A 14008-nucleotide genomic window follows, 5' to 3' on the forward strand; every position below is an offset into this window, starting at 1 on the left:
CCGAGGACCAATGAAGTCTTGCTTCCCGTTTGAAGTCTCCAGTGGGCGGGCGTCGGAGGCGGGCTCTGCCAGCCAGGAGGTTCGGTTGCGTGTGTGCCATGGACTCAGCCGCCCGGTGATATTGACAATAGGAGAGAGAAAGGGGCATTGACGGGGACCTTGCGCGGGTAGCGAACGGCGGCTCTGGCAGCGGCGGTTCCGGCGGCTCCAGCTCTTCCTCCCGACTCCCGCGCTCGCTGCCGCTGCAGATCCAGGCTTCCTCCCTCCTCCCCCTCCTCGCGTCGCCGCCGCCGCCGCCGCCGCCGCCGCCGCCGGGTCCGGTGCAACGAGTAGAGGCGCCGCCCGCCGGGAATGTGAACGAAGAGCCGCCGGCCGAGCCGCAACCGGGTGGGTGCCGATTTGATGGGACGGGCCCGCGGGGGAGGCTCGTGAGGCCGCCGCTGCCACTGCTCGGAGCGCTGAGGTTTGGGGCCAGCCGAGAGGCCTAGAAGCACCGCCGCCACCGCGGAACCGGAGGGACGTCGCCCCGGACTGCCGTAGCCCGGGGCTCTCCGCCGCTGCCTGGACCTCCCCCTGTGCGTCCCGGGCCGCCGCCCGCCCCCGCCGCGGCCCCTAGCCTGCCGCCCGCCCCGCGCAGCCACAGATCATCTTCGATTCTTCCCCAGAAGCTTCAAGGTAACTTCGGCTCCTGGTCCCGCGGCTTGCCTCCCGGGGAACCTGCGGAGCGGCGGGTTCGGGAAGGCCAGGCCCGGGCCGCGGAGGGGTGCGGCGGGGTGGGGTGCGCGGGAGCAAGCGCCCGGCCCACTTGTCTGATCTACCTGCAGAGGCTTTGGAGGCCACCACCTCTCTTCCACTCTGCCTTCCCGACCCTTTCCCCTCCCGCTTTTGAGGCGTTTTCTTGCCCCCACCCCCCTTATCCACTGGCGGGGGCGGGGGAGCAGCGAGGAAAGATTCCGTGGCCGCGCAGCTTCTCCAGGGCTTGGGGTTTATGTGAACATACCTCCAGACAAACAGGCCACTTCCCTGATCCCTTCCTTCCCCTTGGAAAAACCCTGGTTGCCTGCTGTTTGGAGAATGCTAAAGCTTCGGTCTCAGTGGCCCAGGTGAAACCTGTTTCTTTGGGCTTTGCAGGGTCCCCGCTGTTACTACCAGTTCTGCAAATGCTTTAGAGTTGAGGAGATCCTTGACATTTATTCAGAGCTGTGCTCATAAGAGGCAAATGATTAAGAAGAAAACTACCTATAGATCATCTTTAGAGATAAGAGAGACAAAATGAGTGATGAAGGAAGAGGTTTGCAGAAATCTTGTGTTTCTAGGGTTAGAATGAAATCTAAATAATCACATATGAGATCGATATATATATATATATATATATATATATATATATATCCCTAAATTTACATCGTACCAGTAGCATGTGGAACTTCTTGCTGGTGGGATCATTGTATTTTGAAGTAATCTGACATTTTCGACAGTATTTATAATTTACAATTTTGATTTTTATCTGTCACATTATATTTAAGACCAAATTAGATAGTTAACAAAACAAAATAACTTTCTAATGAAAGAACCAAGAAGTCTTCAAAATTCCAAACTAACCCTGAACACTGTTCACCCCTCTGCCCCGTGTTTGTTATTTTTATTGGATCCAGGTAATTCAGATGACTTTAGCCTTACAAATTGGGGAGGCAACTGTCTTACTCTTCATGAAAGTTACAAAAGCACTTGTCTTAGGTGTCTTTGTGACAGTTGAGTAATTGTGTTTTAGCACTTCATTGTATGCATTCTGTCTATCCCTTCTGCCATTAATCTTGCATGGAGCCTCAGTGCCACCTGGATGATGACATCTGTTTAGTTTGGTGAATGAGGCTGAGCTTAATGCTTGGGACTTTTAGCATCCATCCTTTTGAATAATTTCAGAAGATTAAAAAATTGTAGAAAGCTGTTCCATCAGTTTGATGGAACACAACAATATTTGAACTTAAAACTTGACTTCATCTAGGAAGGCTGTGAAATTATGTTTTCAGTTCAGCTTCCTGCTAGGTTTTATCATAGTTTTGTTTATTAAACTTGAATAACTTAAGATGGCTTCATTTAAAAAGACTTTTTTGAAATAATTTTAATTATGCCTCTTGTGTGTTCTCTTTCAAGTAATTGAGCCTGTCCTCATTTGTGCTGTGGTAGCTCATAATAGCAATCGAAGCACACTGCACTGAAAGACCTGCTTAGAAAGTGTCAGTAATTGTACATTTCACTGCTGTCAGATACTGATGTAGTTTGTTTTGTGTTTTTTTTTTTTTTGAGACAGAATCTCCTCTCACTGTGTGTCCCAGGACGGCCTCAAACTTGCTATGTGTAGCCTAGTCTGGCCTTGAACTCATAACCTTTCCTGCCTTAACCTCTTTGAGTGTTGGGATGACTGACTACCACACCTGGTTTCATTTATGTAGATTCTTGAAGAGCAGAAAGGGTTTTAGCCCATTCATAATATTAAATATGTCGGGAAAATGTTTCTATGGACATTTTCCAGCTCTTAAGAATAGCTCCAAAATCACTTCAGGAATCCCAAGATGGGAATAGCTGTGCAATTAAAATGGGCAGACAATATAGACACTTGAAGTCCAGGCAAACAATCTTTTTAATGATTGTAATGGAGCAGTAATACATTAGAGCTCTCATTTTGCTTAATGGTAGTCATGTTACTTTTTATATTTTTTCCCTTGAGAAGACTTTTCTTAATTGATGTTTTTTTGGTTACATATTCCCAAAACATTTTCATGAATATTGTATATAAGAATTTTAGACTGTGTACAACCTTGGGACCATGTTCATGTCACCTTTTTCTCTTCAGTAGGGATATGTCCTCAGCACCAACTACTCCTCCATCAGTGGATAAAGTAGACGGATTTTCTCGGAAGTCCGTCAGAAAAGCCAGACAGAAGAGGTCGCAGAGCTCCTCACAGTTTAGATCTCAAGGCAAGCCCATTGAGCTCACACCTCTGCCGCTGCTGAAAGGTAAGACCCATTGATCAGTGTCTGCATAGTATTTGGAGAGTTGAGAGGCTTCAGACCCAGAATTTCCTGGTACGTGACCAAGTCTACATGCTTTACTTTTTAAAGGGCTCATCCAAAGACACTTATCCTATAAGTGAATTTCTCCAGTTGATAAGCTGGAAAACTAAATGGTAGAAATGTCTGATTTTTTTCCCATCCTGACGTTTTGTGAGTGAGTGAGTGAGAGAGAGAGAGAGAGAGAGAGAGAGAGAGAGAGAGAGAGAGAGTGTGTGTGTGTGTGTGTGTGTGTGTTTGCGCGCGTGCGCGCGCGTGCACGTGTGGCGCTTGCTTGCTTGCACATTATGAATATGTGGAGGTCAGAGGACAGTTTGTGGGAGTTGGTTCTCTCTTTCTACCATGTGGGTTTCAGGGATTGAACTCAAGTGGTCCCATTTTGGCAGCAAGCATCTGTATCTGCTGAATGGTGTCTTTGGCTCTATCTACATTTTTAAATTCTTGATTTGCTTGTTGACATTGCACAGTCTTGGAAAGTAGACCCCAGTGAAAGAGATAGTACTACCAATTTGTCATCAAAAGAAGTGGCGTTTGAAAATACTGAATTTTAAAGGTCAAGAAAGTAGAGCTTCTAATAATAGCATTTGCAGCATTTTCACATAATACAAATACAAATATTTAGTGATCATATTTGCTTGATATTTTCATCTTCACAGCAAGGATTTTCAGTTCTTGGAGACAAGGTTTTATGTTGCCAAGCCTGGCCTTGAACTCTGTGGCCTTGAACCTTGAAACTGGCTTTGAGCTGCTGAACTTTCTGCCTTTTTTCCCCATGAGCTGGGATTAGAGGTGTGTACTAGTAGGCCTATCTTACACAGTAGTGTAAGATGAGAGTAAGGTTTTGATGTGGGCGCTGAGTCCTGGAAAGATGATGTATGGGGTTAGGAAGGGTGGTAGTGGTAGGACACTTGCCTGGCATTCCTGAGACTTCAGAGCTACAGCACTGAAGAAAGAAAGGGGAAAGGGTGATTTGTCTACCAAGTAGTGAAGATTTGCTCTGGGAAGTTTTGAGGGACAGAACACTTTTTTATTTTATTTTATATATTTTTGAGACAGGGTCTGACTATGAAGCTGGCCTGAAACTCAGAGGGGTTGTCTGCCTCTGCCTCCAGAGTATTTGCCTCCATGCCTGGTAGAAGATTTTCGACTTAAGATTTTGCTAGGGAAAATGAGAATAGATTATATGAGGTTATAGGAAAAACATGAAGGAAGATTCTAGGGGATAAATAAAAAGGTCAGGAGACATACTGGATTTATAACTCATTTAATCTGAAGTAGACTTGGGATGGCTGTTTACATCTGTATCAGGGAGAGAACTTTATTTCCAGCAAGCCCAGAATAAATGTTTTAGGATTAGAAGGAATTCACTACCTGAATCTCTACAGTTATTCCTTAAGACTCATGTAGTCACCTAAATTAACTGAGCATTCATGGAAAAGGTATAAACAGGCATGTATGAGAAGAATTTGGACACATGTTTTATCTTCTTCTCACTCCCTCCCCCATTGAGCACGTACAATTAAAATAGATGTAAGATATTCCATTAACCAACCACTCTTGGGATTAAAAGTATGCACTACCAGACACAGCTCATTAACCATTTTTAAGGTTTTAATTCAGTGGCAGGCAGAAAGTATGTTCCCATTGTTGTGTGTCTATCACAACCATCCACCTGCCATCTTTTCATGTTCTCTGTGCCCTGGTTTCCCCTGCCAGCCCCCAGCAACTTCATTTCCCTTTATGCCTCTATGAGGGTCACTATTTTGAGTCATGCAGTCATTTGCCCTTTTGTGACTGGTTTATTTCACTTAGCATGATGTTTTAAGATGTATCCACATTGTAGCATGTCTCAGTATTTTACTCTTTTTTAAGGGTGAGCAATATTTTAGTATATATGTATATATAGCATGTATTGTTTATCATTCATTCATTTTAGCTGTTGTGAATAATGCAAGTTTGAGTGTGCAGATGTCTGTTGAGAGTCCCCACTTTCCTTTCTTTTGGGCACATACCCAGAAAGAGAATTGCTGGATCATATGCGAAGTTTTGAGGCTTGTTATGTAGTTTTTCCATAAAGGCTGTCTTTCCATTAGCAGTGTACAGGAGCTGTGATTTCTGCATACCCTACCAGTGGTTACTTCCCCTATACTAGCATCCCCAAGGCTGTCAAGTTGCTTTGATGGAGTTCTGATGTGCATTTACCTTCTGCTTAGGGATGGCAAACATTTCTTTATAATATCATTGGACAATACAAAATTTTCTTTTTTATGTTAGAGATTTTTTTTTTTTTCTTGAGACAGGGTTTCTCTGTGGCTTTGGAGGCTATCCTGGAACTAGCTCTTGTAGACCAGGCTGGCCTTGAACTCAGAGATTTGCCTGCCTCTGCCTCCTGAGTGCTGGGACTAAAGGCGTGCACCACCACTGCCCAGCTTCATGTTGGAAATTGAATCCAGGGCCCTTTATGTCCTAGGGAGGTGCTCTGACATTGAGCCACATTTTCTCAGCTCCCTTTTCTAAAATGTTATTGTGCCTGGCAGCATTAAAAGTTTCCTAAGAATAGATTTTGTACCTTTGCATATTTTATCAGCAGAGGAGACCAAAGACTACCTACTAGCTCAGGTCCAGATAGACTGACAGTGATTCTTGTGTAGTTAACATGATGTGGAATCAGGGTCCAGCAAGGCGTTCATACTTAGGCTTCTGTGTCTCTCTGGAGAATAGCAGAGAGAAGTAGAGTAAGATGCAGAATTGAGAAAGGTGTGTTCTTGGGTTTGGCAGTGACTGTGAGGTGCTTAGCTGATGATACTTGTTCTCCTCGTAGTGGATTGGCTGATTTTTTTGCCTTATATTCTCACCAACTTTTTGGAAGTAATTTACAGAATAGAAAGAACATATAGAAGAAATTCCTTTCTAGGATTTTGTTACTTTGTTTGTTTGCTTATTTTTTGGGGGCAGGGTTTCTCTGTGTACCTTTGTAGACCACGCTGGCCTCAAATTTACAGAGATCCACCTGCCTCTGCCTCCCAAGTGCTGGGATTAAAGGCATACATCAACACTGCCCAGTGGATTTTTTTTTAAAGCATTATTGTAGGAAAACCCAGAATAAACCCAGATGAACTGTATAGAAATAATAAAGGCTAGGTATGGACTTAATTTTCTATAACATTTCCCTGACTAACTCAGAAGGGTTGTGTGAATACAGTATGCATTGTGATTAGATTTTGTGAATTTCTTTTTTTTTTTAAGGTGTATTTTTGATTTTGATTTTTTTTAAGGTGTATGTATTATTGTTTTGCCTGGTTGAATGTATGTGTACCACATGGGAGGTCTGATTAGTTGGAAAACTGTAACAGAAAATGAAAGTTTGTTTTGCCTCCTTTGTGATAGTTGGTCTTCTGAAATTTGGATCCTTGGTGTTGTTGTTGTTGTTGTTGTTATTATTATTATTATTATTTGTAGAAAGCAAAACTAACATGTGGTCCTGTGCACATGTACACAGTGGCCTGCCTTTTCCTCAGTTATGCCTAATGAAATGATATGCTAACCTTTACACATATTTGAATTTTCTCTTTTTATATAAAAGTGCTTTTGGAGTTTCCTAAAACTTTTGAACCATAAGGACCCATCTTAATGGTAAGGAAACTCCAATAGAAGTTTAGTGCCTGTGTGTGTATGTATGTATGTATGCATGCATCTATAATAAATGTCAAGATTTCTACCAAGATTTGAACCACACCACTAGTGGTACATGCCTGTAAGAGCAGCACTTAGGAGGCTGAGGCAGAACTGTGAGTTTAAGGGCAACCCGGCCTTCACAGTTGAGACCTTGCTTAAAAAAACTAGGAAAAAGAATTGAAACCTCCTCCCACAGTTGCTGTAGATGCTCTTTGGACTTGCAACAGGCTTGACAGTTATGCCAGTTGGGCGAACTCAGTGCTTAGTCAAATAAGGAGTGGAGGTAGTGCCTGCTTCTTTGTGTTGTTTCCCTCACCCTGGCCCGTTCACGCCTTTATTTCCTTATTTCTTCTACTCAGACGATTTTACAAGTTTAGATTTGAGTGAAATAGTTTCGAAAAACTCTACCTCTTTGAAGATGGGATTATAATGAAAGTGGTGTCATTATTTCTGGCTCTCCAGTTGTTTTTTAGGGTATTTTGTAGATACTTCAGACATTTCAAGAACTGTGGTGACCATTCAGTTAAAAAAATTCTTTGTCTCTTTGTGGTGAAATTCTTTTAGATTTTGTGGTATTGGGAGTGAACCCAAGGCCTTATGTATGCCAGGCAAGAGCTGCTGCATCACTGAGCTGTACCCCAGCTTCTAAAAATACCCTTTCCCCTTTTATTTATATGTATGGGTGTTTTGCCTGAATTTGTCTGTGCCATGTGTGTGCAGTGCCCATAGAAGCCAGAAGAGGGCATTGAATTCTCTTGGACTGGAGTTACAGAAGGTTGTGGCTACCATGTTGGTGTGGAGAATAGAACCCAGGTCCTCTGGAAGAGCAGTTCTCTTAAATGTTGAGCCATCTCTGCAGCCCCCTAAAAACACTATATTTCTGTGCATGAGTACATATAAGTGTCTCTGTGAGTGTACAGTATCTGTGTGTCTGTGAGTGTATGTACAAGTGTCTGTGTCTATGAGTACAAGTGTCTCTGTGCCTGTGAATGTGTGTACAAGTATCTGTGAATGTGTGCAGGTTAGATCATACATACTCTACATTATATATTGAGCTCAGAGCTCCCTAATTGGCTGGTCTGGCTGACTGACTTTCCTCAGGGTTATATATCCCTTCCTTCTTCCTGAGGGCTGGGATTAGAGGTAGGCCATCCAATTGCTGGAGTTCTGGCAAGTGGTTTATTCCCTGAGCCATCTCTTTAGCCCCTAAAACCACTTAAACTTCAGTCCTAGAGACGAAGCTTCAACTTTTATTTTTAGTGTGGCAGTTTGTAAGAACTTCCACATTACCATTTAGATCTGTTTTGTGCCTTTGAAATGACTGGATTCTTTTATCTTCTAACTCTACCTTGTGGAGTAGGATGTGCAGTATAATTACAGGTTTGGTAATGGGCTGGAGCATTCAGATGTATGTGTGAAAAGAGCAGATTTTCACAGGGTTCAAGTCTGATATTTTAGTTTCCCATTGCATTTGCACATTGGACTCAGTGTTGTTCAGGAGAGGGTTGTGCAGGCCTTTGAGTGTTGGAGCTTGTCCACTAGTCATGTTATCTTGGACAAGGGAGTTCCTGACAAGCCTTCTCTCCTGGCTTACAGTGTGAGGATGGCACAGCTCAGTGGCCGTGCCATGTCAGCGAGTGCCACCTGTTAGCCCTGAGCTGTAGGCAGCTTGAGAGCAATATGTCAGTGTTAAGATGCCTTCTGTGGAAAAACTTGAAATGGAGTTTCTTAAAATGGTGAAGCAAGAGTACAGTTTTGCAATTTCAAACCTTTTTCAACCCAAAAATTCAATTTGTGAATGTTTTGAATTTACTGGAATAGCTATCCTGGACATTTTTGGACTTTTCAACTGTTACTGATGTCTTGCCATATTATTGAGAGCAAACCTTTTTTTTTTTTTTTTTTTTTAAAGATTTTTGTTTTATGTGTTCATGCATGTGTGTGTAAGTGTATAAGCACGTGTGTACCATGGAGTATGTGTGGAGGTCAGGACAGTTTGTGGGAGATGGTTCTCTCCTTCCAGTACAGGGTTCCACAGATTGAACTCTGGTCATTAGGCTTGGCAGCAAGCGCCTTTACCTGCTGAGCCATCTTGCCTCTCCCTCTTATCTGTTTTTAAATGGAAGAATTTCATAATACTTCAAATAGATACCTGATATAAAACAAATTGAGAGTCATTGATTTTTTTTTTTTTTTAAATACCATTGATTGTGATATGTGTTCTTCAGGTAGCTACGTGTGTGTGTGTGTGTGTGTGTGTGTGTGTGTGTGTGTGTGTGTGTGTGTGTGTGGTTTAAAAAATAGATATGCATTTTGCTTTGAGCTAAGAGAATATGTGTAAGTTAACACACACTAAAGTTGTTCTGTATTACTGGAGAAAGCATGGTATTATTTTTTTCAAGGGAAGGAATGATAACTGTATTATTTGCAATTGTGAAAGATTATATTAGTTTATTTGCTTTTAGGTAAAAGTATTTTTCCCTTCTCATTTTTAGATTTATTTTTAATTATATGCATGTGTGTGTCTCTGAGTTTGTGTGCATAAGTGTCGGAAGCCAGAGACAGTGTTAGACTCCCTGGAGCTAGAGTTTGAGAGAGGAGCCACTCAGTGTGAGTATTGGGACTAAATCCTTTGCAAGAGCAAAAAGCACTCTTACCCACTGTCTCTGGGAGCATTTTTTTTTTTTTTTTAATACATCCTAATTATTTACTTTTGTGGCATGGAGAATTATCATCCAGAGAAAAAGTAGAAAATAAGTGTTCATAACTTATGGCTTAAAAGTAGAGTATTATTTGCATTTATATTTATTTCTATGATGTCTGATAAGCACAGGTTGAATATTTCTTAACTGTTCAGATTTTGGGTTTTGGAATGTTTGTGTCTACAGTCACCCCTTGAAGAACACAGTGATTAGAAGCGCTGTCTCCTGCCACCCTTTACAGCTGAAATGAGTAAAACATTCAAGGTTTATTTTTCGGAAAAGTCTAGTTGTAAACTTTCTACTGTAAATTAAAAATGAGCTTTTTAGCCAGGCTTGGTGGCATGCACCTTTAATCCTAGTACTTTGGAGGCAGAAGCAGGCAGGTGTCTGAGTTTGAGGTCAGCTTGATCTACACAGAGAAGCCCTTGATTTGAAAAACAAACCAAACTAAAAGAACTTCTTAGACTGGAGACATTCTAGGGCATTCAAGACCTCTGGGCACTAGGAATACACGTGGTGCACATATATACATGCAGATGAAACACTCAGACACACAAAATAAGTCTAAAAAATCCCAAAACCACACACTCCAAAACTTAAGATCTCAACTTGGTCAGATAGGAAACAATTTAAAACCTTTGAAAGTACATTGAGGAAAAAGCAGACTTCAGAAAAGTTACTATTGAAAAGAGACATGCTTAGATAAAAATAATCAAAACTTTTTGCACTCTAGTTAGTGCAGATAGTTCTTGTCTAGTCAATCTCCACAAAGCAAGCACTGATGTGTTAAGCTCTATGCTTTTGTTCATTTCTTGTTACTGGAATTTCATGTTTATTTTTTCTTGCTGGATGACCAGATGGTAGAGGATGGTGAGCCAACATTTATTCAGCCTTGCCCTTCTCAGCCTCCCAGGTGGACATATTCTCAGCTGGTGGGTTGACTGCTTTTGTCTGTTTGCCATTGGTAGTTTAAAGTTATCAGAGCCTTGGCAATTGGAAATTGTGATGTATGGTTGTTGAGGCAGCTGCTGACTTGGGGTCTCATGTTAGTTTTCCTCATCTTCATTGCCACCTTCCCTAGGTTGTCTTCAGCATGGGAGGCCCCTGCAGAGTTGCAGACTGTAGCTCCTTTGCATATTCCAGCTTTCTGGTCTATCTTGTTTTCCTGCAGTCTGATTGTCTCCATCAATTCTCCCTGCACAGAAGAGTTGGGATCCTGTGGTAGAAACCCATGGAGGGGGTGTCTCTGCAATAAATAGTAAGGTGGGACCCTCCTCTCTCAGGAAGGGCTTGGCCTTTGGGAGAGAGAGTTCCCTCTCTCTTTTTTCTCCCTTTGATCATTAATGAGATCTAATGGCTTGAGCTGGAAGTGTACGAGGACCTGTAAGATTGGCAACATGGATATCCTCTCTCTCTTGTACAGCACTGTTATTTTCTGAAATTACTCTTCTAGACTGGAAGTCTGGCATATACATATCAGAAGCCAAAAAGGAAGGTTTATGTTTATTCTGTTGATGAATGCCATATATCCTTTAAAAAAAAACCAAAAAAACCTTTTAAGTCCTAAAACCTTTTTAACCCTGCTAGCAGGTGCTACAGCATGAGGCCACCAAATCACAGCTCCCTGTGCTGCTGTCTGTGGTGTCATGCTCCCTATGAGCATTTCTGAGAACTGGGACTGGTGGCTGCTAGGTTTTGGCTCTGATGGAGTGATGGTGAATGGCTCGCTCTGAGAAGTGGCTGTGGTAAAGTTGTTCAGGGCTCTCAGGTCTACTCTTGCTTCCGATGGAACGCTTTCATTCCTCCAAAATTATACTATTAGCCTGTTGCTAACCATAAGTCCTAACGTAAACAGTTGATTACCACACATTTTTATGTGTTGTATGGTTTATATTCTGTGAAAAAGATGTGAGAAGCATAGGAGACCATAGTTTACAATGTGTTGTAATTAGCCAGAAAGATGGACTACTTCCTGGAGATGTCACACAGCTTCAAGCAGCTACTGTCAGCTCTTTGGTTCACAGTAGAAGCAGTAAAAGGTGGGTATGAAATTACAGTAATGCAATATAGACTGGGGCTAATTTTATGTAGTTAGGATTTAATAATGGGCTTTCTTCTCTCTAAGTTACTGGGTCTTATTAGCTCAACTTTTTTTTTTTTTTTTAAATCCTGGCTGGCCTTGAACTTGTGATCGATTCCCTTCAGCTTCTTCAGTATTGGGATTATGGGCATGTATATCTGATTTAAATATGGTATTTTTATGTGCCCTTATGTTTCTCTAGTTGTGAGTGGCATCATGTATAATCTATGCTTATGTTTCTAAATTTTTATAAATGTTGACTTTTTATAAGGTTTATGTATATTTCATGGTAGTAAGTGATAAAGTAGATGATGCTGTATTATGTATTTTATGTGTTCATGACATTTCTCCTTAAGTCTCAGTATTTTTAGGCTATGAATTTTGTTTGCCTATTTTTAGAATGTTACAAATATTCTCCTCTCCATACCTTTAAAATACTTTACATGTAAAATGGACATGTGTAGCTTAAATCTGGGTTCTTCAAGGGTTAGTTAGTTATACGTGAGATATCTTGGAGATGAGACTTAAGTCTAAACATGAATTCATGTTGTTTCATTAATAACTTGTAAACATAGCACATGAGTAATCTTAGATAATATTTAGAGAGCACATGTGTTTTTACTGCCACCCAAATGTTGAATAAGGTCAGGTGGAATTTTCCATTTGTGACATCATGTTTGTGCCCTCAAATTTGTAGAGTTTGTAGGGGTCTGAATTTTAGGATGTTGGGTTGTGGATACTCAGTCACAGTTCTTCACTGGAGGTTCATGGGTTTCCATCTAGTTGGGACTGTGTACAGTTTCAAGAACTCCCTAGAATTACAAAGTTCTCTTGGGTAGACCTATGTTTTGAAAGAAAGAATTTGTTGCTTTTTTCCAGATTCTCCCAGACTTAGCCCTTCAGTTCTTGCTCCCTCTCATTAGACAAATGCCTTGATTTAGACTGAAGTGTTGAGAATTAGTGTTGGTATTTTGTTTTGAGTATTGTTGATGTGCATGTTTATGTGTAAAACATTTCAAGCTATAAAAAGAATTAATTACTGCATGGGTCTTTGTAGGATGTAACCAAGACAGGTCTATAAATACTGAAGTACCCAAGTACCCAGTGAATGTGAACTGGTTTCTTTATATGTAGAACTTTCTTCCTTGACTGCTTATCATTCAAGTTTTAGCTCAAATGGGACCTCTTTGAAGTTTCTGTTACCCTATTGCTTAACCCCCCCCCCCCCCCAGTTTTGTGGATACATGCTCTCTCGTAGCTCAGGCTGGCTTCAAGCTTCCTATGTAGTTGAAGATGACTTTGAATTTCTTATCTACAACTCTTTTTTTTTTTAAGATTTTTATTTATTTATTATGTATACAGCATTCTGTTTCCGTGTATATCTGCACACCAGAAGAGGGCACCACATGTCATAATGGATGGTTGTGAGCCACCATGTGGTTGCTGGGAATTGAACTCAGGACCTCATGCTCTTAACCTCTGAGCCATTTCTCCAGCCCCTTATCTACAACTTTTTAAGTGATGGGGTTATATGGTTTTTTGACAGTCTCATGTAGCTCTGGCTGACTTTAAACTTCTGTTGATCTTGTAGTCTCACCCTGAGTGAGCATTGCTGCTTTGAGCCACCATGTTTATCTTCCAATTATTTCTTATGATCTTAAGATTGATCTTTGTTAATCTGTTGTCTGTCTTCTTTCATGCTTAAAATAATTTTTGGTATAGAAACCTTGTTTCTCTTCTATCAGTGGTTGTTAGAAACTTATACATAATTGACATTCAGTAAATATTTCTTAGTAATTGTGAACATGGTTAGTTGATGTGTAGGTTGCTAACTGCCTGATAAGTAGTAGTAAGATTGATGCTTGTTTTTTCTTCCTAAATAGTGAAATAAGAAAACCAAGCTAGCTTTAATAAAGCTAAGATTTAATACAAATTTTATTTTATTCTTGATATCAATTTATGAATCTATTTGATGAAACCTTTTACATTTTTAAAAAGGATTTATTTTACTTTATGTGTGTAAGTGTTTTGCTTACATGTATGTATGTGCACTATGTGTTTGGTGCCCGTGGAGTTCAGAAGAGGATGTCCCATCCTCTAGAACTGGAGTTAGAGACAGTTGTGAGCTGCCATGTGGGTCCTGGGAACAGAACCTGAGTCCTCTCTAAGAGCTCTTAACTGCTGAGCCATCTCTCTAGCCTTGAAACATCATCAACATCATCATCATCATCATCATCATCATCATCATCTTTCTGTTTGTTTTGTGAGACAGGGTTTAAGGTGTGTGCCACAATGTCTGGCAAACTTTTTATTTTAAAGGATCAAATTGAGTGCCCACTTAAAGCTCTGAGCATGACTTTGTGATGGTCATCTAAATGTTTCTGGGTGAAAAGAGCAGGATGGAGAGAGGAGGATGTATATCTCATGTATGACAGAATTAGAGCACTTTTACTGATTCATCAATTTGTGCTACAGAAGTACA

The 14008-nt window shown here is 41.1% G+C and overlaps 1 protein-coding gene across 3 annotated transcripts in view; it reads left to right on the top strand.

Moving 5' to 3' along the window:
• The first annotated feature begins 336 nt into the window (after positions 1–336).
• Ppp2r5e (protein phosphatase 2 regulatory subunit B'epsilon) overlaps positions 337–14008 on the top strand; it is a 140816-nt gene continuing 127144 nt past the window's right edge. Inside the window, exons 1-2 of one of the 3 annotated variants that reach the window (XM_027418261.2) lie at positions 337–675; positions 2852–3015. In XM_027418261.2, coding sequence (XP_027274062.1) covers positions 2859–3015 — 157 coding nt within the window. In that variant the 5' untranslated portion in view covers positions 337–675; positions 2852–2858. The remainder of the gene's footprint in view (positions 676–2851; positions 3016–14008) is intronic. The other 2 variants (XM_027418260.2, XM_027418259.2) reach the window with 2 other exon arrangements.

This window comes from Cricetulus griseus, chromosome 5, assembly GCF_003668045.3.
Source record: "Cricetulus griseus strain 17A/GY chromosome 5, alternate assembly CriGri-PICRH-1.0, whole genome shotgun sequence".
In the NCBI taxonomy this organism is placed as follows: domain Eukaryota; kingdom Metazoa; phylum Chordata; class Mammalia; order Rodentia; family Cricetidae; genus Cricetulus; species Cricetulus griseus.